The sequence below is a fragment of the Capricornis sumatraensis genome, chromosome 18, assembly GCF_032405125.1.
Source record: "Capricornis sumatraensis isolate serow.1 chromosome 18, serow.2, whole genome shotgun sequence".
Lineage (NCBI taxonomy): Eukaryota > Metazoa > Chordata > Mammalia > Artiodactyla > Bovidae > Capricornis > Capricornis sumatraensis.
The window spans coordinates 64,920,424-64,943,645 of record NC_091086.1 but is presented as its reverse complement, the minus strand read 5'-3'; the positions used below and the strand labels follow the sequence as shown (position 1 = coordinate 64,943,645).

Genomic DNA, 23,222 nt, shown 5'->3' with positions numbered 1-23,222 from the left:
CCATTTCCAGGATTTGTGAAGAGGATATTTGTTCTCTCTCCCTCATAACTGACACAGAAACAACCAAATAACCTGTGGTTTTGCTTGAGCCTGAGGCTGTGCTGGTTGTTACAAACCCAGGCTGTCACCCTGCTGTGCTGACGTTCTGAACATCTCCAGCAGTCTTCTAGGGCTCCAGACTATTCAGAAACCTTGATGACCTAACAAGATTTGTTCTGTGTGTTTATCATTCTGTTTCCACATTGCTTCATTTATTCCTTTGGACGAACAAACCACATTTTGCTTTATGTCTCAGAACTCAGCTCTGAGAGAGTTGACCCACGGGGGCAGACAGCGTGAGGACTCTGTGTTGTTCTGAGTCCTGGCGGGGCCCCGACACCAGGACGTGTAACCTGTGGGCCTAGACAAGCTGACAAGTAACCTTTCCCAGCAGCAGGGCATCGTGCCACTGGACCCTGAACTCCCTAGAGCCAGAGACTGTGTCTTTTCACATCAGTGCCTGCCAGTCCAGCTCCCAGCCCAGGGTGGGAAGTAGAATAACCAAGGGATGAGGGGCAGGAAAGGGGGCCTTCCGGGGCCCCTCCCTGTCCACTGAACCACGTGGCCTCAGTTGACTCCTCTCTGCGGCACCCCCACCCCTCCACCAGCCCTGCTACAGAGAGCCTGCAGGGATGTCCTGGGGTGGGGCGCCTTTCCCATCCCTCTCCCTGATTGCTTCCTAACCCATCGGTCTCTCTTGACCAGTCTCCTCCTAATTAACCAGAATATGGCCTTGAAGCTGATAGAAATAGCTGTTGTATTTTTTAAGTTTAAAAGTATTTTTGACCTTGAAGTTTCAGGGCTTTTTACAATTATTTTGTATTGGGGTATCAGTTCAGTTCAGTCGCTCAGTCGTGTCTGACTCTTTGTGACCCAAATGGACAGCAGCACGCTAGGCCTCCTTGTCCATCACCAATTCCCGGAGCGTACTCAAATTCATGTCCATCGAGTCGGTGATGCCATCCAACCATCTCATCCTCTGTGATCCCCTTCTCCTCCTGCCCTCAATCTTTCCCAGCATCAGGGTCTTTTCCAGTGAGTCCTTTCTTCGCATCAGGTAGCCAAAAGATTGGAGCTTCAGCATCAGTCCTTCCAATGAATGTTCAGGGTTGATTTCCTTTAGGATGGACTGGTTGGATCTCCTTGCAGTCCAAGGAACTCTCAAGAGTCTTCTCTAACACCACAGTTCAAAAGCAACAATTCATCAGCCCTCAGCTTTCTTTATGGTCCAACTCTCACATCCATACATGACTACTGGAAAAACCTTAGCTTTGACTAGACAGACCTTTGTTGACAAAGTAATGTCTCTGCTTTTTAATACACTGTCTAGGTTTGTCATAGCTCTTCTTCCAAGGAGCAACTGTGTTTTAATTTTATGGCTGCAGTCACCATCTGCAGTGATTTTGGAGCCCAAGAAAATAAAATCTGCCACTGTTTCCTTTTTTCCCCCATCGATTTGCCACGAAGTGATGGGACCGGGTGCCATGATCTTTGTTTTCTGAATGTTGAATTTTAAGCCAGCTTCTTCCACTCTCCTCTTTCACTTTTATCAAGAGGCTCTTTGGTTCCTCCTGGCTTTCTGGGTTAGTTGGAGTATAGCCAGTTAGCAATGTCCTGCTAGTTTCAAGTGAACAGTGAAGGGACTCAGCCATACATAAACACGTGTCCGTTCTCCCCCGAACTCTCTTCCCATCCAGGCTGCCACATCACACTGAGCAGAGTTCGAAGGGCTGTTGTTCGGTTGCTCAGTCGTTGTCTGACTCTTTGCTCCCTCGGGGACTGCAACACCAGGCTTCCCTGCCCTTCACTGTCTCCTGGAGTTTGCTCAGATTCGTGTCCATTGAGTTGACGATGCCATCCAAGGAGCAGAGTTCCGTTGGCTGTAAGGCAGGACTTTGAAGTTTTTAACAAGGTGATTTTACCACGTGATCTGTCCCAAACATCTAAATTAAACTGCCTTTCCTGTCTTGTAGCTCAGGGCTAGCTTCCACCGCCCAACCCCCCCCACGCCCACTCTGTAGCCCTTGATCTGCCACCTCTGCTTCAGGAGGGTGGCAGTGGGCCGGGCCCCGGGGGCAGAGGAGCTGAGGGTAGGGGGAGTGACGCCCTGGGGCGACCTGGGGGGAGTGGACAGGGTGGAGGCAGGAGGCCAGCCAGACCCTGGGGGTCTCCAGGAGAGTGAGCCTGAGCCTCAGGGCAAAACGGCTATCAGTGTCATCACTCAAGTTTCCGGCTCTTCTGTGTCTTTTTAAGTTTTGCTTTCAGGTTTGTTTTTTTCTTTTTGGTTTCCTGTTTGAATTATTTCAGTTTTGGTACATTCTAGTGAACGGAAACAAAAAATTCTGAGTAGAATTTTGCCACACAAAAAAAATCCAGGAGCTTTTAATTTTTTCAGTTGTAGCTAGTGGTCTCGTCGGTCACAGGTGGGATGCTAGTGTCAAGGTGGCCACACTCTGGGCTGCAGGAGGCTCTGGCATCGTCACCCAAGGAGATCGCAGTTCCCTGGGTGTTCCTTCCGTGCATCTGTGTGTGTGTGTGTGTGGTGGTGGGGGAAATGGGGTCTCCGCAGGTGGTAATGCTGGGGATGGGGTTGTGGGGAACACGTGAGACCTAGTTCACCCACTTTCCAGCATCACAGAAATGCCCCATACTTTATATATTGCCTCATTTTCAGCCACCACCCAGGTGGTCCAGCCCAAAAGTGTTAAAGAAATCTCATTTTTATCTCTTGATGAGCCTTAAAAAGGATCAAATCCATAATTCCTGGCAGCGCTTTTCTTCACTGCCAGACTCCCCCCGCCCTGCCCCCCAGTTCCCCTTGTTTCTGACCCTTGTTCTCCCTCCTCTGTTGATTATGTTGAAAGACTGAGTCCCTGATGGTGGAACTTCTTTTCCTGTTAGTCCACGGGGCACCCCCCAAAGGCCAGCTCATTTGTGAGGGTGCCGGGTAGTGGAGGGGAAGTGGGGCAGGCGGGTGCTGACTTCCGTCTGTCTGGCTGGCCCGGGGGATCCCAGGAAGAGTCTGACGTGGAAGATCTTATCCCCTCTCAGCTGCTTTTGGGGAAATGAGATCTGACTCACGAGATTGTCAAAGCTGTGATCATGATAGTCTCCTGCTCGGCGCCTCACTTGTGGTGTTCTCCTCTGTGTCTGTCATTTGGAGTTGTAATCCTGTTACAGGATAATTTTTTTTTTTAATTTTCTTTTTAAAGAGTCTATTTTCCACTTGCTGTAGCAGAGCTGATTAAGGGTCCACTCAGCTCTGTCCTTCATAGGCAGGTAGGGGAGTGATACGGTGTCCAGCATGACCTTGCCCAGGTTTGGACTCCAGCTTTACGGGTTATTTAATCTTTCTCTCCCTTGAAGTGTCCTCAGGTGATAAAATAATAATGAACATGGGCTGGGTACTTCCTGTGCACCTGACTGCGAGCTCAGCCTTCAACTGTCTAGCAGCTCCAAGAGGCGGGTATTACCAGGGTAATGGTAACAGCGCTCCCTGCATCCTGGCACTGGGGGTCCTGCCCTGCCCCCCGGGGTGAAGGAACAGACACTTTGGGGCATGGAGTCCCCCACCCCATGTATGACAGGATCAGGGCAGGAGCAAATGAGACAGTTCCTATGAAACACTTGCCACAGAGTCTGACACGAAGCTCAAATTGTAGCTCTTTTAATTAATTTAATTAAAAATCATACTTTTTCCTACTAAAACACTGTTTCCTCTCCTTTGACTGAGAAGCCGCATTCCTGTCAATGTTTGCGTATGAAGTTGTATGAACACCTCCGGTCGTCTCTAAGCCGCAGGCCCGAGTCCTGCTGGTACCCACAGCAGCGCCCACGGTCCACTCCCTGGCCCTTCTTGGTCTGAGTTATTGACCGACACCTGTGGGTGCCCTGGGCCGAGTGAATACAAGGACTTTAGGCTGCTGTTCCCATTTTTCCCGAGAAGGGGCTGTTTAGGCCTCACATGATTTTTTCTGATAAGTTGATCAGATCGTCCTTTCTCCAAGTTTGGAGGCGGGGTTTAATTTTGAGGATTAGAGCAGGAGGCTAGGGAAGCCCATGCGTGTGGGTGCAGGTGTGGGCATGAGGAGACCATAGTCTGCAGTGGGTCCCCACAGAGGCCCTGGCAGCTGCTGAGAGGGCTTAGGCTCAGGAGAAACCCCCATTTCAGGGGTCTCAAATGCCCCAAGGGGCAGGGCAGTACCTTTTAAGAATGGAGTATGTTGGTTGGAGTCCGTGACCAATGAGGGCCTGGAAGCACTCCATGTCCACAGAAAACCAGGACGACCCAGTGGGATGTAGGCAGATGCTCTACAGGGGTCCCCAACTTCCAGGGTTTAATGCCTGAGGATCTGGGGTGGAGCTGATGTAATAACAGAAATACACTGCACAGTAAATGCGCTTGAATCATCCCCAAACCATCCCCCCTCCCTAGTCTGTGGAAAAAAATTCTTCCATGAAACCTGGTGCCAAAAAGGTTGGGGACCGCTGCTCTAAAAGGCTCTTCATGGAAGAAGAAAGGTGACTGTTACTGTGAGAAAAGCATCACCAGTCCTGGCTTTTGGGAAACGGAGGCTCGTCTGTGGTGGGAGTGTTAACCGACGGTTTGCTTCGGGAGGCATCCTGGCAACACCTGTCACAGCTGAAAGTGTGCACACATCTGGACCCAGAGTTCCCTCTTATAGAAATTATTCTAAAAGACACCATGAGTCCACAGGGCTGGTGGAGGGGAATGTTTGTAAGATGCGGAAACAATCCAAACGCTCATTAACCAGTCAGTGACTATGTGCACATACGATGATCTGCCTTTTTACTGTGATGTTACATACACATCCTTTCAGAGGAATACTATAGAGTTTTTAGTAAAAATCTTACCTTATAGGTGCAAATGCATTACAGCTTACATTTTGAAACAGTTCATTAAAATTTTTCATAAAATTGCTGCTGCTGCTGCTTCTAAGTCACTTCAGTCATGTCCGACTCTGTGCGACCCCATAGACGGCAGCCCACCAGCCTCCCCCGTCCCTGGGATTCTCCAGGCAAGGACACTGGAGTGGGTTGCCATTTCCTTCTCCAATGCATGAAAGTGAAAATTGATTAGCTGCTAATTATATATTTACTCTAGTCATAAATGTCTAGGCAAGAGTAAATATATAATTAGCAGCTATAATCAATTGTTCTGAACAGATATGCACCTGCTCTTGAAAATGTACTTGTCCATAGTTACTTGTTAGCATGTTAGCATGGGGGAAACATCGTAAAGGGTATGTGATGTACCCTTTCTTTACTGAGAGTATATATATTTCCTTCTAGAGAATGTATATCAACTTTATTGCTTATGATTAAAATCGTAAATTCCAAATCCATGAGGCTTTGACTCCAGTTAATCATTGGACTTTTTTTTTTTTTTACTGTGGGAGGGAACTGCTTCACAGTGAACCCCAGGAGGTTTGGCGACTATCCAAAAGTTCTCTTCCTTGTTTGTACTTCAGCATTTTACATCTTCGAACATAATACAATCCGGAATCTGTTGCAGATAGTAAAATATTGCAAGTTCCCAGTTTGAGCTCTCTGGGCCAATGAATTATCCCTCTGGTCACATGAGGAATCGTAGTGGACCCCGTAAGCTGCACACCTACGTCCACACATGTCTCTTCTAAGTGGCCCCCTTTCTGGAAACGATGTCCCTCTCCGTGCCTGCAGTCTGAGCCTCATCCTGGGCTCAGGTGATGCCCTGTGTCATGGCCCGTCATGACCGAGAAGTATCAGCATGGGCAAGGTGGAGGGGGCACGGCCTGAGGTCCCCGGGGTTAGGGCTGGGTGCTCTGCAGACCCCCTTGATCATTCTTGGATTTAACAGATCTTCTACACAGGGTGAGGTGCACTGTGCTGGTTCTTAACTAATTTCATTTCCTCGTTGTCCAGCGAGGTCAGTATTTTGACTCTCATTTTATAGTCAAGACAATCTAAGGTCAAAGAAGTGAAGGATCCCACCGTCACACAGCTGAATAAGCCGGGGAAGACGGGTTTTATATTCAGCTTTGAGGGATTCTGAAACCCATGCTCTTTATGTTCCCTATTCCTCTTGAATTTTGTAGGACAAAGATATGTATGACACTGATTATTCAATATTTAGATTGAATTTTTAAATGCTCTAAAAATGTGATGACTCTTTACAGGTAAAATTATCCAGTGTATTTTCTTCCCCTTAAATAAAGCTGCTGCTGCTGCTAAGTCACTTCAGTCATGTCCAACTCTGTGCAACCCCATAGACGGCAGCCCACCAGGCTCCCCCGTCCCTGGGATTCTCCAGGCAAGAACACTGGAGTGGGTTGCCATTTCCTTCTCCAGTGCATGAAAGGGAAAAGTAAAAGTGAAGTCGCTCAGTCGTGTCCGACTCTTAGCGACCCCATGGACTGCAGCCTACCAGGCTCCTCCGTCCATGGGATTTTCCAGGCAGAGAGTACTGGAGTGGGGTGCCATTGCCTTCTCCGTTAAATAAAGCAGGCTTGTGTAATTGTACTTCATGATTTTTTTTTTGAAGTCTAGTTGATTTACAGTGTTAATTTCTGCTGTACAGCAAAGTGAGTCAGTTATACACATATATACATACCTTTCTATATTCTTTTCCATTATGGTTTATCCCAGGATGTTGAGTATAGTTCCCTGTGTGCTATAGTATTATTATTATTACATTTTTGTAGGAAATGACCAAGTTCACTCCTGGACACTAGTCACCAGCCAAGCCTTAGATACCACGTGGAGAGTGGTGAAGTGGTCGGTGACTTTGGCAGTTTCGCTCTTGGCAGCCATCCTCTGCTACTTCAGAAGGCTGCATCTGCATTTAGGGTACCGGCTGAAATGGTATGTGGCTCTGTCATCTTTAAATTTCAGAAATGCCCTCGCTGTTAAAAATAGAATTTTGATGTTACTGTTTCCATTTATCTTTAGGTGGATTGGATATCTGCAGAGAAGATTCAAAAGTAAATATTTTCACGCCTGTGTTTCCTTATTTTAAGAGAGGGTTCAAGAAGGGAAAGGGAAGGGAAAAATTCACTGCCGTGTATTTTCGGTTTGGTTCAGGGAACCTCAGCGTGGAGGCGGAAGTTGATTTACTCAGTTATTGTGCAAGAGAGTGGAAAGGAGAGACACCCCATGCCAAGCTGATGAGGAAGGTGTGTGTCTGTTTATTCAGGTCGTGGTGGATGGAGAATTTGTGTGTAAAAATCAGGAAACTTGCATTCCACTATGCTTTACCAAATATGGAGCCAGGAACAACCGTGGCTGCAGTTAAAAGCCAAACAGCCGCTAGGCATCACCTTCAGACCTTTCACCTAGCCCTGGGGCCTTCGAGGACTTGGGTAAATTAGGCCTGTAATTTCAGGACACTTGAGCATTGTACCCTCTTCAGCTGTCTCCTGGCCAGGAGTATTAAAACATCTGCAAGGGGCTTCCCTGGTGGTCCAGTGGCTAAGACTCCCAGTGCAGGAGGCCTGGGTTCAATCCATGGTCAGGGAACTAGATCCCACATGGCACAACTAAAGATCCCACATGCTGCAACTAAGAGCCAGCGCAACCAAATAAAGATATATTTTTAATCTGCACATGCATTGGAGACTTCTGTCCTTGAAGGGATCAGGCACCTTGACATAAAATATTTTGAGGGTTTTTTTTAGAACTTTCCATCAGACCAGTCTTGGTAAATATCCCCAGCTGTGTTGTCCAACCTTGTCACTAGCAAAAGCCAAAAAAAGTCAAAAAGGAAAAAGAAGTACTTTCCAATTACTCTTTAGCATGGACTTAAAAGTACATATAATAGTTTTTACTGCAGTCAGGTTGTAGCCATCCTCTCCCCACAATGACATTCCCTGATTGGGCTTCCAGGAAGTTATCAACTAAAATAGCATCACATGGACTCTGTACACACAAAAGCCACTTGAAAATTACACATGGTCACATTCATAACCCATACTAGTTCTGTTTCTGTTGTCCACTTTATTTGGGAGTAGTGCCTTGCTAAAGATGCCATGAATTAGCTTCCTTTAGTCTCTTGTCCAGTGGAATTAAGAACAGCTTTTTCCTCTGGTGCCAATAGGCTTACGAGGAGCTGTTTTGGCGGCGGCATATTAAATGTGTTCGACAAGTCAGGAGAGACAACTATGATGCCCTGAGGTCGGTGCTGTTTCAGATCTTCAGCCGGGGCCTCGCTTTCCCATCCTGGATGAAAGAAAAAGATATCGTGAAGGTACGTTAGGTCCTCACGCTGGAAATTTGGCAAAAGTCATGCTGATAGGAACTGCAACACAGAGTCTGGGGTCTTCTGCGGGTGGTTTTGTATTGTACACAAGGTATCAGGAGATTGAAGGTCCTTTAGCTCAGTCCTCTGTCTCTTGCCAGTTTGCAAAGAAATCATCTCAGATAGTCGTACTCAGTTTTGTTTGTAATGCCAGCATTTTTTCTTGAGAAGGGCGTCTGTCTTTCGTAAGTAAAGTCCTTTAATCCACGTTTCTGCTCTGGCTATTTGAGCATTGACAAGCACAGTGTGTAAGCGCCATCCCAAAGATGCCCTCATATCCCTTTTTTTGTCAATCGTCTCTCACCCCAGGCATCCACTGATAGGTTTTCTGTCCCTTTAGTTTTGCCTTTTCCAGAATGTCAGAGAAATGGAATGACCCATTGTGTAGACTTTTGAATCTGCCCTTTTCATTTAGCATGATACATTTGCAGATCGCCTGTGTTGTTCCATGGATTTGTAGTTCAGTGCTTTTATTGTTGAGTGGTGTTCCTTCATATGAATAGAAGACATCTTGTTTATCCATTCATGCTTAAGTTGAAGGATATGTGGATTGCTTCCAGTTTTTAACAGTTATGAATAAGGCTGTTACAAATATTCCAATTCAGGATTTTGTATGAATGTAAGTTTTCATTCCTTTTGGGTAAATACCTAGCAATGAGATTGCTGGGTCACATGACAGGTTTTTCTTTAGCTTTGTAAGAACCTGCCAAGTCTTTTCCTAAGCGGCTCTGCCATTTTGCCTTCCCGCCAATAACAAGTGAGTTCCAGGTGTGCTACCTTCTCAGATTTTTTTGTTTGCTTCTTAGCCATTCTAATAAGGATGCATTTGTATCACTGCTTTTGGTTTGCATTCCTCTAACAGGTAATGATATTGAACACCTTTTCAGGTGCTAATCTGCCACACACATTGCCTCCTTGGAGAAGTCTTAGTTCAAATCCTTTGCCCAATTTTTTAAATTGAGTTTTGAGGGTTCTTTATATATTCTGAATACAAGTGCTTTATCAGATATGTCATTTGCAAAGATTTTTGCCCAGCCAGTGCCTTTTTTTTTTTTCATGACAGTGCCAGGCAATATATTCTTGATGAATAACCTTAATTTTTATTTGAATGTAATATGCTTATTACATAAGTGTGAGCAAACTCTAGGAGATAGTGAAGGGCAGGGAAACCTGGCATGCTGCAGTCCATGGGGTCACAAAGAGTCGGACATGACTTAGCAACTGAACGACAACAATATGCCTAACCACAGATGCACATTTAAGGATGGAGAAGCAAAGAAATATAAAGTATATGCATATATATAACTCCACACAGTCTATTTCCTTAACATCTTTTACTTAGAGTTGTTTTATTGGTAGTTTAGTTTAACGTAGCAGTTGTCAAGTGTATGCTGTGTGCCAGCCCTGCTGCTGGTTGCTGAGGACAGAGAACATAGCCAAGACCCTGGGGTCTACAAGCTCAGCAGGGTGGAAGATGGATCAGATGCTCACAATGGATCTGATTTTTATGCCTGCCATGATCATATTTAATCCAACAAGAGTCCTGAAAAATGGATAGGATTGTCCTTCATTTACGGTGGAGGATGCGCTAAGAGGTAACATAACTAGCACTGGTTGAGTAACCTCTCAGCAGACCAGTGAAGAGCTAGGTTTGAACCACAGAAAGCATCCTTCTATAATCCATGTGTTCCCTGATGTAGTGGGTTGGCCAGTTACTCTAACGCTGTTTGGTTAAACATAATTTCTAAATGGATATACCTAGGAAGTCTGGGAAGTGTTTTATGTAAAAAGATTGTTTCTGTAGACATAGTGTTCATTCATGCTTTCATCTGTTGTGAAACTGTGAATCAAGAGGTGATCCAAATCAATCCACAAATCTAAAGAGAGACTATGTTTTACTTAACTGTCATTACAATCTTTTACACTGACGAATTCTAAATGAGATAAGATTACCAGCTGTGCCATATTCCGAGCTGTGTGTCAGACACGCTGAGATACTGACCACTGTTGGCATCTACTTCTTTTCAAGCTTCCTGAAAAACTGCTCTTTTCGCAAGGTTGTAATTGGATCCAGCAGTACAGTTTTGGTCCTGAGAAGTATACGGGTTCCAATGTGTTTGGAAAATTACGCAAATGTGTGGAATTACTGAAAACACAGGTGAGTCTCCAGGAGAAAAAGACGAAGAATAAAAGCGTGCATCCCACACGCAGCCGCTTGCCTCCTGTGTCAGGCATGTCGCTGTGTGTCTCATGAGAAGGAAGTGCAGGCAGAAACACTCGTCTAGTAACTGACCATTTCCTTTCCTGCTCTTCGTTCTCCTCGCAAATAATGATCGAGAGCAATGTTGTTCTACACGGTTGTTAAGTCAGTTATGGCTAACTAGCCAGCCACCTTAATAGTCACATACTTTTGTTTTTCTAGAAAAATGTGGTATGAGGTCCAGACAAGACAGTGGGAGATGCCCTTTAGAATGCACCCTGTTAGTAACTTGGGGACAGCACAGACATTATCATTTGACTAAGAGTTTTTCCTGCTTTTTACTAGACACAGATTTTAGATCGTTGAAATGAGTCCTCCTTGGGAAATGCCATTTCAGTGCCACGGCTTTCTGATCTGTAAAACTAATAAAATGAGTAGTGTCAACCCTGTAACGTTATTATGAGGATTTAATGAGCAAATACCCATAGATTGCTTTATACTCCAGTGGTGAAGTGGTGAAGAATGCTAGTGGTGAAGAGTGCTAATTAGTATTCTTTGTCACTGGACTATCCTTTGTGTAATCCGACATCCTTAGGGGTAGCTTTAGGAGGCTGATTTCTTTAGTAGTCTACCTAGTAGGCAGTGTATTTTTGAAAAAATATCTAAACTGCTTTGTTGTTGTAAAAGTAATCAATACTTAGGGTTACAACAATCAGTGTCAAAAGATATGAGATGAAAAGTTAATGGGTCCCCTCATTAATCCCTGGTTTGTTTTACAAGTACTTTAAAGATTATGCAATGGTGTGTGTATTGACCTTTCCCTTCTAAGTTTCACTAAACATCTGTGTTTTTAGTGGACTGAATTTAGTGGAATTAAAGATTATCACAAGAGAGGAAGTATGTGCAACATCCTTTTTTCTGATGCTCTCCTGGAATGTAAACTTTACGAAGCCCTGAAGTTCATCATGCTCTATCAAGTCACCGAGGTTTATGAACAAATGAAGACCAAAAAGGTCATCCCCAGTCTTTTTCGACTCCTGTTTACCCGGGAAACCTCATCTGACCCCTTGAGCTTCATGATGAATCACCTGAACTCTGTCGGCGACACGTGTGGACTGGAGCAGGTAAGCGGGGCAGAAGAATCGTGTGTCTGATGAAGGACAGTGCTGGCAATACGTCAGCATGTAGGTGACTGCAGTTTACTGTCAGCAGTGATAAAACCACTGCAAAGAGTGGCATGCATGCTGAGTCGCTTCAGTCGTGTCCGACTCTGCGACTCCATGGATTGTGGCCCACGAGGCTCCTCTGTCCATGGAATTCTCCAGGCAAGAATACTGGAAAGGGTCGCCATTGCCTCCTGCAGGGAATCTTCCTGGGCCAGGGATTGAACCTGGGTCTCTTGCATTGACAGGTGGATTCTTTACCACTGAGCCACCCGGGAATCCCCGCAAAGAGGTGGCGGGTGGGTATTACCGCCCTCCAGTCAGGAAGAGTGATAGAAGCCTTCCTGCCCCACACCAGCTGCTGTGTCTTTGCAGTCCGGTGGCCAGCCAGCAGCAGTGCCAGGCACCTGTCTGACCTTCACGCTGCCTCTCAGGTGGGAACAGGCTCTCCCACTACAGAGGTTACCTGGCAGGAAGTCCAGGTGCGAACTGAGATAACATTTGGGAAAGCATGTGGTTACTTAGTGCAGGTAAAGAGAAGTTATTGAAACTTTGAAAGTCCAGACAATGCTTTTCTATGCCCATAGCAAAGGGGCTTTGTTTTGCTTTGCTTTCCTAGGAGGTACTCAAAATTACCTGACATTTTAATAAAAATTAATTCATTTAAAATGATTTTTTAAAAAAAGTTGGAAAACAGGGTAACTCTTATTGCAAGCATTCCTTTATATTTTTTCCAAACAGCTTGCCCTGTGATCCCCCTACAGAGACCTTTCTCTCTTTGTCCCCTGCCTTCCATGCAGACGTCTTCCATGTCTGTCCCCAATTCCACACCCACGCAGGGTTCACGTGTGGGTCTGGCCACGAGCCCATCATGTCACGAGCTGCAGAACACTCTCCCTCCGCTGGAGGGGAAGGCGGGCATTTGGGAATGTGCCCCTGTGACCTTTCTTTCATCTCCTCCCCACAGATTGATATGTTTATACTCGGATACTCCCTGGAAGTAAAGATAAAAGTGTTCAGACTGTTCAAGTTTAACTCCAGAGACTTTGAAGTCTGCTACCCAGAGGAGTCGCTCAGGGAGTGGCCGGAGATTTCCCTGCTGACCGAGAACGACCGCCACTACCACATTCCTGTCTTTTAAGTCAGGCTGGACTGGGCACCAGCTCTCGCCAGTGACAGAAGTCACCCTTGCAAGTAATGTTTCTAAAAAACCAAAGCTGGCATTGCTGCCCGGGAAGGAGTCGGGACCTCCCTGTCCAGGAGCACAAGTACCCTGGACAGGGGACCCCCTCGTTGCCTTTCCTCTGTTCTCACTGGTTTCCTCCAGCGCAGCTGCACTAACGGGTTTGTGGGCTGGTGGTTTGACCTTGTTGGTGAAGACTCTGGTCACTTCACACACAATAGGGCACAAGGACATTTAGTCTGAACAAGAACAACAACAGGAGAAAAGTGAGAAGAAAAGGACTACAGGAAAAGGACCAAAGGGAAAGAATTTCTTTGGCTGTAACCTTTATGTTCTTCCTAGGAATCTTGTCTTTGACTGATTTGGGATCTTCATAAACATGGCCTTATTTTATAAGCATTACCTTCCCAGGAATCTCTGTGGTATAGTGGTTTTCTAGAACCCTTTGATTAACTTTAAAATTGTGTGTGTGTGTTTATACTCATATGCACATATACATGTATAGTTTTATATATACATATCTAAACACGTACATACACATAGCCACTACTTTGTAATGTTGTACAATTTGTTTTATATCTCTTTACTTTTTTTGTTTTAAACTGTTGCACCTGGCCAGTTTAATATGTTTTATATAGACCAAAAAGAGACATTCTACAGATTAAGGCAACTGAATGACAATTATGGAACTGTCACAAAAATATTAAACTGGTGTATTTTACGTGTATTTACATGTGTATTTAATTTGTGTAGGTAAAAATTATGCTTGCCTTCCCCCTACTCCCCCCCCCCCCCGCCCCCAACCCCGTATCTGTATTCTAATCCCGGGAACCTGTGAATAGGTTGGGTTAAACGACAAAGGAGAATAAGATTGCAGGTGGAACTAAGGTACTAATCCACTAACTTTGAAATAGAGTGGTGCGGGTTCTCCAGGTGGGCCCAGCGTAATCACAAGGTCCTTAAAGTAGAAGAGGGGACTTGGGAGAGTATCAGTCAGGGGGAGATAGGAGGAAGCGACGAACGGTGAGACAGAGTCGGACGCAAGGCAGCGGTTTTGTTCACTGCAGCAGCTACAAGGAGGACGTTACTGCAGTTCCATGAAGGAGCCACAAGCCAAAGACCGTGGGCGGCCTCTGGAAGCTAGAAAAGGCCAGAGAACACGTTCTCCCCTAGAGCCTCAGGCAGCAACGAGGCCCTGCCAACACTCTGATTTTAGGCCCTTGGAACCCGTGTCAGGCCTCTAACCTAGAGGCCTGTGAGATGATAAACGTGTTGTTAAGTTGCTAAGTTTGTGGTTCGTGTTACAGCCACCGTAGACAACTAGCATACTCAGGCTCGCTAACTTCTCGTCGTCTCCATTTTGGAAATATTTTTGCAGTTTATTTTGGCAGTCTTTATTTTGGAGGTACTTTGCTAGTCCCATTTTGTATTTTGGCAAATACAAAGTAACTTTTAAAATCCTATGGGATACTATTTCAAAGTTACAAACCCCTTCTAAGAATGACTTACTTATTAACATATTTGATGCTAATGTTTTCTCATGTTTCCATTGGTTACTGTAAATAAAAAGGAGGTATGTTAAATGCTGCAGTCTATGAAACTAACATTTAGATACTTCTGTAATGGGGACACTCACCTGCATTTACCACATAAGCCAGTTTTGGGCCTGCTGCCATTTTGTCCTCTGGGTGAAGAGCTGAAGAGTTTCAAGCTCAGACCCAGGGGCTTTGCAATACCTTGAGAGCCACACGAAGCAGGATCCCTACAGCCTTTCTTGATCTCTACAGCCCTTGCCTGCATCTGTGGGTTTTCATAACCCCTGGGCTTCCCTGGTGGCTCAGTGGGTAAAGAATCTGCCCGCAATTCAGGAGACCTGGGTTTGATCCCGGGGTCGGGAAGATCCCCTGGAGGAGGGCATGGCAACCCACTCCAGTATTCTTGTCTGGAGAATCCCCACGGACAGAGGAGCCTGGCGGGCTACAGTCCATGCAATCACACAGTCTGACATGACTGAAGCAACTTAGCATGGCACAGGCAGCTTATAACTTGTCACGTTATCAGCCCCATGATGTTTATCCTTAACCATGCTGGGGGACGGGCAGGGTGGGAAAAGGATTCTTTAAATAGAGGGGCAAGACCAAATTGTGAAAACATTTAAATATGATAATAATGAAAGTAAAAAATAAGACTCTTCAGTAGTTACTGTGTTTGGGGGAAAACATCAAACCAGAAGATTTTAGGGGACGAGGTATTGGATGTTTTTGTTTTTAATTCAGTTGTATGATGAATGTAACAAACTAATTAGAAGGAACTACATATAAATTAGCACCATTTTTAAATGCTAGAACCCTGGGTCAGAAAGATCCCCTGGAGAAGGAAATGGCAACCCACTCCAGTATTCTTGCCTGGGAAATCCCATGGACAGAGGAGCCTGACGGGCTACAGTCCATGGGGTCACAGAAGAGTCAGACATGACTTAGAGGTTAAACAACAACAGCTTATTTAAACATGGGATGTGTTCTAAGAAGCATTCCTGAAGTACAGAAATATTGTTTCCACTGAAATAGCCTTTTTGTAAACAAAGAATATTTCTTGCTTCTAACTTATAAAGCCTCAGATGGAACATCTAGATAGAACCAAATACAGGTTGGTAGTTAAAACTAAGAGTGTAGCGTTTTACTGTTCTGTTTTGCTCACTCTTGAGTTTGAAAAGGTAGAGTGAAGGTCAAACCAATAATGCTAGGGGGCTTCATGGACAGCATACAACTTGACTCCATTGCTCCTTAGCATACATCAACACGTCTATATGGACAAACCCAAAAGCTTGAGACTTCGCTGGCCCCATGTTTTGTTATCACCATCATCCCCAAAGACAGAATCTGGGAAACAACTGGGGAACCACCGCATGTACCTGCCAGCCTCAGCTTGTGTCCACCTCTCAGCATGTCCACGGACTTCCTGTGGGTGCTGGCCTCTCTGTTGGACCGACTTTGTGGGAAGGGCCCCGGGGCTAGGTGATGAGGAGGAGTTGGTGCAAACTGACAACAGGGGTGAAAACCTAAAAAGCTGCACAAATATTCTGGAACTTTCAGTGTGTGAATCTAAGTAGACACATTTATGACTTACTTGAAGATTCCCTGGAGGAGGAGATGGCAACCCACTCCAGTATTCTTGCCTGGAAAATCCCATGGACAGAGGAACCTGGCAGGCTACAATCCATGGGGTCGCAAGCGTTGGACATGACTGAGCACACACACTATATCACACTATAAAAAAAAAAAAAAAACATGAGGTGATATTTGGTGAAAATGTTATAAAATATTCATGTCTTATAGCTAAATAAGAAAGATAAATATGTGTTTCTCTCTCATCAGGAGCTAGCCTTAGGTGTAATTAAGCATGATTAAAGGAAAAGCTCAGCACTGGTGTATATTTGATCTATGTTTAATACATTAGTCATAAAATGGTAAACAAGAAATTAATTTTCCCACCTGGTTTATATTTCACGGGGTAAGAGTGGACACTTCAGTCTGCTTGTGAGACCAGGTGTGTTATTAGTTGCGTTTTTGGTTGTCCCTCCTGAGTCCCCGTCTTCATGCAAGCACACTGAAGACACTCCAGGCACTGAACAGGAAGAGGATATGTCACACGATTCTCTTTTTAAAGCAGGAAGTAAAGTGCCTTTTCCCCTTTGAACATTGTGGCAGAGCAGTGCTTGCGAAGCTATCTGTGGTGAGTGTGGTGATGGACCCGGTTTTTGAATTTCCCATTCTTGGCAGATGGGCAGTTTTGTAAAAGTAAAATGTTGCACTGAGATAGGATTGCTATAAGAGTTTCTCAACACTTGCTCTCAGTTCCTGTACACATTCTTGCAGACAAGCAGAAAGAGCTTGCAATGTGGCACTCGTCTATACAGTGCACTGAAACGGGATTTTCAAGCAAGAATCAATGTATTCTGATGTTATTTCTCTGGGAGTTTGGGATTTTGCCAGCATGTGAGGGCGGTGCTTTTGTTTTGTTTTGCTATTGGGCCAACCAAGGCCACTGTGTGGAGTTGTCCGGTGTGTGCCTTGCTCAGGACACCTGACTGAAGAGGTGCGTGGGGGCTGGGGTCTCTCTTCTGAGTTATGACCCTCTGCTTGGCAGAGCTCCTTGGATCAGTCATCAGACAGTCCCAGTTACATTTGCTACTTTTTGAGAAGTCTTCCATGGGTTTCTACCTTCTCTCAGCAGAAATTAGCAAGAACCTCCTTTTGATTTCAGTTTTTTTTTTTTTTCTGATTTCAGTTCTTTATGCTTAACAAGAATCTTCACATTTATTTCTTTACTGGATTTCAAGCTCCTGTGGGAAGCAGTGTAGGTCTTACATCACCGTGACTAGACCAGTGCTCACATAATAGCAAATGCATTCCAAATCACAAGTTGATAATGAAAGCCATATGCAGCTGTTAATCTTCTTAAAGAAGCAAAGAATCATAGTGTGATGATTTCCTTCCTTCCTTCCTTTTTTATTGATCCCAAACTTGAAGAGACCAAGTTTTTAGATGGAGTCTTGGGGAGAGAAGCTTCCTGAATTTAGTGATACCTCAACATATTCATCAAGTCAGAGTGACCTATGAAATGGCTACAATAGACATAAGAGGTCAAATCAAGTATGGCTAACATTTTATCTGAAGTGAGGTTAAAATTAACCAATAACATCTAGTTCATTGAGAAACAGATTCTTAAACAAATATGGCTCATGAAAGAACATTATTTATTGGGGTCACAGACTCCTAAGAGCGAGCAGAACCTTAAGATGTCCGGAGAACACACGTCCCATGTTCCCTCTGTTGTAGAAGAGGCCTGACCCCAGCCTGGACTCCGCAGAGCCTCCAGGTAGGTCCTAGGTAGAGGCAGCGGGGTAGGGTGGGGCTGGTGTGGCAAACAGGGCACAAGGGCATAGCAGCCTGGATCCACAAAGCCATGGCAGGTACGCTGGAGCCCCGCTCGGGTGTTTATCAAAGTCAGAAGCTGAAGGACTAACCCCTCGGCGTGCATGACTGAAATCAGGAAAAATGAAGGCCTGGAAGCTTATCACCAGCACAGAGCAAATAACTTCTGGTGGCAAACAGGATAGGAGAGAGTTCTCAAACATCAGGTGGCTTGTAAGGTCTCTTCTCCACTGGACACATCCATTTTGCACCTTGGTTACTGAGGGTCTTCATGCATCTGAAAGACACTGTGCTCAGCCTTCACAGGCCCCGTGGATGGCGGGCTAATGAGGGCACAGGTTCGATGTCTGTAATAGGGAAGAGATTTGAGCACAGCCGTGAATTTCAATTCTGTGTGGGGTTTCAGTGCGAATGACAAAGGTTTATGAGCTTCAGTTGCTGTTTTATGATTAATATGAAATACTGCCCAAGCCTCAGTCTTGCCAGAAATGCAAGAAATATGTTTCTAACATATTTTGGGTTCTGTTCCAGCTGTTTGGTGGTAAGGACAGAAAACCACTTAAGTCAGTTTGATAAGGAGAATTCCACAGACCAACAGGGCAGGAAGTACAGCCAGACCTCCTGGAAGGCGCGCCTGGGGCCTGAGAGCCAAGAATGAAAGTTTCCAGCTGCATCTCTCACGAGTCACGGAGAGATGGTCTCATCGCTCCAGATTTCCCGCCTCTGTAAGTAATTCTCTCTTTCCCTTCTTCTCTTTGTCTCTCTTCACCTCTGTCTCCCTCTCTCCACCCTTTGGGCACACGAGGCTGCTCCTGCCACTGAGGGAAGCTGCAGGTTAGTCCATGAGTTAAAAAAGCCCGAGAAGTAGAATCTGATTGGCTCAACCTGCGATGGCCGATGAACCACGTGCACGGCTCTAACCAATCATCTGTGACCTGGGTAGGGGGCCCGGATGCCTGCAGCATAGATTTGAGGTTTCCTGAGAATTTGGTGTGATCAGGGCGTGCCTCAAGCTATTAAATACACATGGGGTTTTTCACAGCTCAGGTGCACAGAAGAATCGGCATTCAGAGCACCTGGTAATTAAGGTTGGTAACAATTAGCATCTCACTAACAGAAATGTTAATGAGCCCTTTGGAGAATAAAGACAAATGTGGTGGTATCAAAGGCTAGGGTGACAATCACACAAGGCTGGCCTCATGAGGCAGTTTTCTCAGTGGTTGGAGGAAAGATAGGAAAAAAAAAGTTACAGGTGTCCCGAGTAATCCCTTCACCGGCAGGTTTGTTGCTATTGATATGTCTAGATAAATAGCTGAGAAGACACACACGTGCTGCTTTAGAAACGTGACCTCAAGTCTCCTGAGCTTTTCTGCAGCGTTCTGATGGAAAGAGATTTACGGTTCTTCTTTGTCCTCTAAATCTCACCTATGTGCATTTTCAGCCGAACTTTTGACCTGCGGTTGGCTAGCTCTGTAAAGTACTCTGGCTCCAGTACTTGAATTCCACACTGTAAAGGGTGAATTTGACATTGTCTGCTTCCTCCAGGTTCCATGACGACTTCCTTAATTTGTTGTTCTCTTTGTGTCCTGGATAGTAAATTCTTACTGGCAGTGGAAATTGGCTTCTGCACTCTTAAGCATAAGCACCAAGGTTAACTCTGATTGCCTGGCACCCCACGCACAGAATTCCCAACAGCTCTACCACAGGTTAATGTTTACCGTAATGAGATATTGTTTTCCCTATGCTTCTTTAAAAAAAAATAATTTGCTGTTTATGGTTGACTGGGTGGGTCTCCATAGCAGTGCACAGGCTCTTTGTTGCTGCATGCGGGCTTCCTCTAGTTGGGGAGAACACAGGCTTCTCACTGCAGTGCTTTTCTTGTGGAGCAGGGGCTCTGGAGCCCACAGGCTTCAGTCGTTGCAGCACTTGCGCTCAGTACTTGTGGCATGGGGGCTTAGTAGCTGCAGCACATGAGCTCAGTACTTGTGGCATGGGGACTTAGTAGCTGCAGCACATGAGCTGAGTACTTGTGGCATGGGGGCTTAGTAGCTGCAGCACATGAGCTCAGTACTTGTGGTATGGGGGCTTAGTAGCTGCAGCACATGAGCTCAGTACTTGCGGTATGGGGCTTAGTAGCTGCAGCACATGAGCTCAGTACTTGCGGCATGGGGGCTTAGTAACTGTAGCACATGAGCTCAGTACTTGCGGCACGGGGGCTTAGTAGCTGTAGCACATGAGCTCAGTACTTGCAGCACAGGGGCCTAGTAGCTGTAGCACATGAGCTCAGTACTTGCAGCACAGGGGCTTAGTAGCTGTAGCACATGAGCTCAGTACTTGCGGCATGGGGGCCTAGTAGCTGCAGCACATGAGCTCAGTACTTGTGGCACGGGTGCTTAGTAGCTGCAGCACAAGAGCTCAGTACTTGCAGCACGGGGGCTTAGTAGCTGTAGCACATGAGCTCAGTACTTGCGGCATAGGGGCTTAGTAGCTGCAGCACAAAGGCTCAGTTACAACATGTGGGATCTTCCCAGACCAGGGATCAAACCCATGTCCCCTGCACTGGCAGGAGGATTCTTAACCACTAGACCACCAGGGAAGGTCTCCCCTCCCACCGCCCCCACCTCTTATTGCTTCTACAGGATATTTGTTAAGATACAGCCTGGAGCCAGGGGACAGCGCAGAGAACCCAGGACCGCAGAAGGGTAAACCTGGTGGTTGTTCTCACTGGGTCAGATCACGTTTGTGGCTTCCTAGACATTAAGTAAATAACAACAATGGGAAATCTTTGAAGAGCCTCATGGTGAATATCAGAAAAGATAGCTTGGTGTAGTGAGTGAATATCCACTAACTCTATTTCTGGACCAACCTGTGCTGGAGGCATTAAACTTACCTACATTTCACAGGTTAACAAAACAACCAAACTAAGCCAAAGTAAGTTGGGCTTAAAAACAGAGAGAATGAAGAGGAAATAGTTTCTATAAGCTTACTCCTTGGAAGAAAAGTTATGACCAACCTAGATAGCATTGAATAAAGCAGAGACATTACTTTGCTGACTCAGGTCCATCTAGTCAAGGCTATGGTTTTTCCAGTAGTCATGTATGGATGTGAGAGTTGGACTGTGAAGAAGGCTGAGCACCGAAGAATTGATGCTTTTGAACGGTGGTGTTGGAGAAGACTCTTGAGAGTCCCTTGGACTGCAGGGAGATCCAACCAGTCCATTCTGAAGGAGATCAACCCTGGGATTTCTTTGGAAGGACTGATGCTGAAGCTGAAACTCCAATACTTTGGCCACCTCATGCGAAGAGTTGACTCACCGGAAAAGACTGATGCTGGGAGGGATTGGGGGCAAGAGGAGAAGGGGACGACCAAGGATGAGATGGCTGGATGGCATCACTGACTCGATGAACATAAGTCTGAGTGAACTCCAGGAGTTGGTGATGGACAGGGAGGCCATCGCGTGCTGTGATTCATGGGGTCACAAAGAGTCGGACACGACTGAGCGACTGAACTGAACTGAACTGAATGAGTGGCAAGACCTAACAGAATGGGTGAATGTGTTGAAGAATGCTGTAAAATTCACAATAACAAGAGCAGTCAGACTTAAAGCTTCATTTTAATAACCTCAGACACCAAGTTGAATATCCATGTGGGAAGAAGCAAGCATCCTATAAGACAGATACTGTTGGTGCTAAACCCCTAGTTACTTACCCAGCTCAGGAAGAAGTAAATACATATGGTGACATGATTTGAAATAGTTCCAAGCCGTCTCCCTTACTTTCCTCTTCAATCATCCCCAGATGATGAGATTTTCAAAGTCAGCTACTGTGCTGAACAAAGAGCAATGATGAAAAATTGTAACCAAAAGCATTTTCAATGAGTGAAGCAAAATAGGCTTCTTCAAATATGACCTGGAAAGGAGTCTCTCAACATAAAACCATGTAATAACTTCTATACATTTCAGGAATATAAGCAAAGACATGTGATGAGGGATAGCTACCTCAATAAGTGTAGCAATGCTTCAGAGTTGCTATTTGTAGGCTGATGGCCCTAAGAAGACACAGTCGTCAGTGCCATGGTATCCTAACAGGGACCAAGGAGTTCAGCATCATCCATGTGGCAGACCAGAAACCTGTCAAGTCCTTGTCACAGAGAGAATCAGTATCACACTGGATTACTGACTTTGTGATTAATGATCCACTGTCTGACAGCCACTTGTCTTTACAGGAGCATTCTGTTTCTCAGCAGCCTGCCACACGTGTGGTCCCTCCATGCAACTGCAGGCAAAGTCAGTTCCATGCCCCTCACAGCAACTCTTTGGCCTCAGAGAGAGAATTTTTTGAATCTCTTACCAAGGATTTTTCAGATCAAGGTCAAGCTATGGATCTTTCAGATTATGCCTTCAAGACACCCAACATCCAAAGTGACTGTTCAGGAGACCCAGAGGTCACATCTATATAACTATATAACCATTCAGGATAAAACCAACATTTTTTCAAAAGGAGGATAGGGAAGTAAAGATGTTCAATGACCTAGCAACCTGATGTTCAACATTCAAAAAAATTACTAGACATGCCCAAAACCAGGAAATAAGACTACATAACCAGAGAAAGAAAACTAATCAATAGAAAAAGGCCCAGCAATGACAGGGATGGTGTAATTAAGATGCAAAGACATGGAAATAACTATTACAAATGTGTGCAACATGTTTAAGGATCTTAAATAATAGGAATATAGTCAGGAGAGACGGTGAAGACATAAAGAACCAAATGGAACTTCTAAAAATGAAAATTAAGATATCTGAAGTGGAAAAATACACTGGATGGGACTAACTGCAGCTTCCTGCTAAGTCACTTCAGTCGTGCCCGACTCTGTGCGACCCCATAGACGACAGCCCACCAGGCGCCCCCATCCCTGGGATTCTCCAGGCAAGAACACTGGAGTGAGTTGCCATTTCCTTCTCCAATGCATGAAAGTGAAAGTGAAGTCACTCAGTCATGTTGGACTCTTAGCAACCCCATGGACTGCAGCCTACCAGGCTCCTCCGTCCATGGGATTTTCCAGGCAAGAAAATGAAGTGGGGTACCATTGCCTTCTCCAAGAATGAGAGGAGATTCCATAAGTGATACAAGTCATAAGACAACAGTTCAGCATCTTTAAATTGTAGAGTAAAAAAATACTGTCAACAGAGACTTCTGTATCCAGCAAGCATCTTCTTTAAAAATTTCACCCTAAGGTGAAACAAAGACTTACTAAGACAAACAAAAGCTGAGAGGCTTTACCATTTAGCACCACTGTGTAAGTGATGTTAAAGAATATTCTTTAGATAGAAGAAAAATAAAACCAGATGGGAACTTGGATCTGTACAAAGGAATGAGAAGTACAAGAAATGGAAAATATATGGGTAAAT

The 23,222-nt window shown here is 45.2% G+C and overlaps 1 protein-coding gene across 1 annotated transcript; it reads left to right on the top strand.

Moving 5' to 3' along the window:
* Window positions 1-5,790: 5,790 nt before the first annotated feature.
* On the top strand, window positions 5,791-13,534 carry OTULINL (OTU deubiquitinase with linear linkage specificity like). The gene is made up of 8 exons (XM_068990529.1): window positions 5,791-5,818; window positions 6,744-6,903; window positions 6,991-7,022; window positions 7,123-7,214; window positions 8,135-8,284; window positions 10,365-10,493; window positions 11,390-11,659; window positions 12,666-13,534. Exons 1-8 carry the CDS (start codon window positions 5,791-5,793, stop codon window positions 12,837-12,839), a joined length of 1,035 nt encoding a protein of 344 aa, XP_068846630.1. The 3' UTR covers window positions 12,840-13,534.
* Window positions 13,535-23,222: the final 9,688 nt, after the last annotated feature.

Bases quoted from the DNA above. Each gene is read 5' to 3' on its own strand.
- OTULINL (XM_068990529.1), top strand. From the start codon at position 5,791: ATGACCGAGAAGTATCAGCATGGGCAAG. The intron at 8,285-10,364 runs GTACGTTAGGTC...CTTCTTTTCAAG, and splicing joins AAGAAAAAGATATCGTGAAG to CTTCCTGAAAAACTGCTCTT. The intron at 11,660-12,665 runs GTAAGCGGGGCA...TCCTCCCCACAG, and splicing joins ACACGTGTGGACTGGAGCAG to ATTGATATGTTTATACTCGG.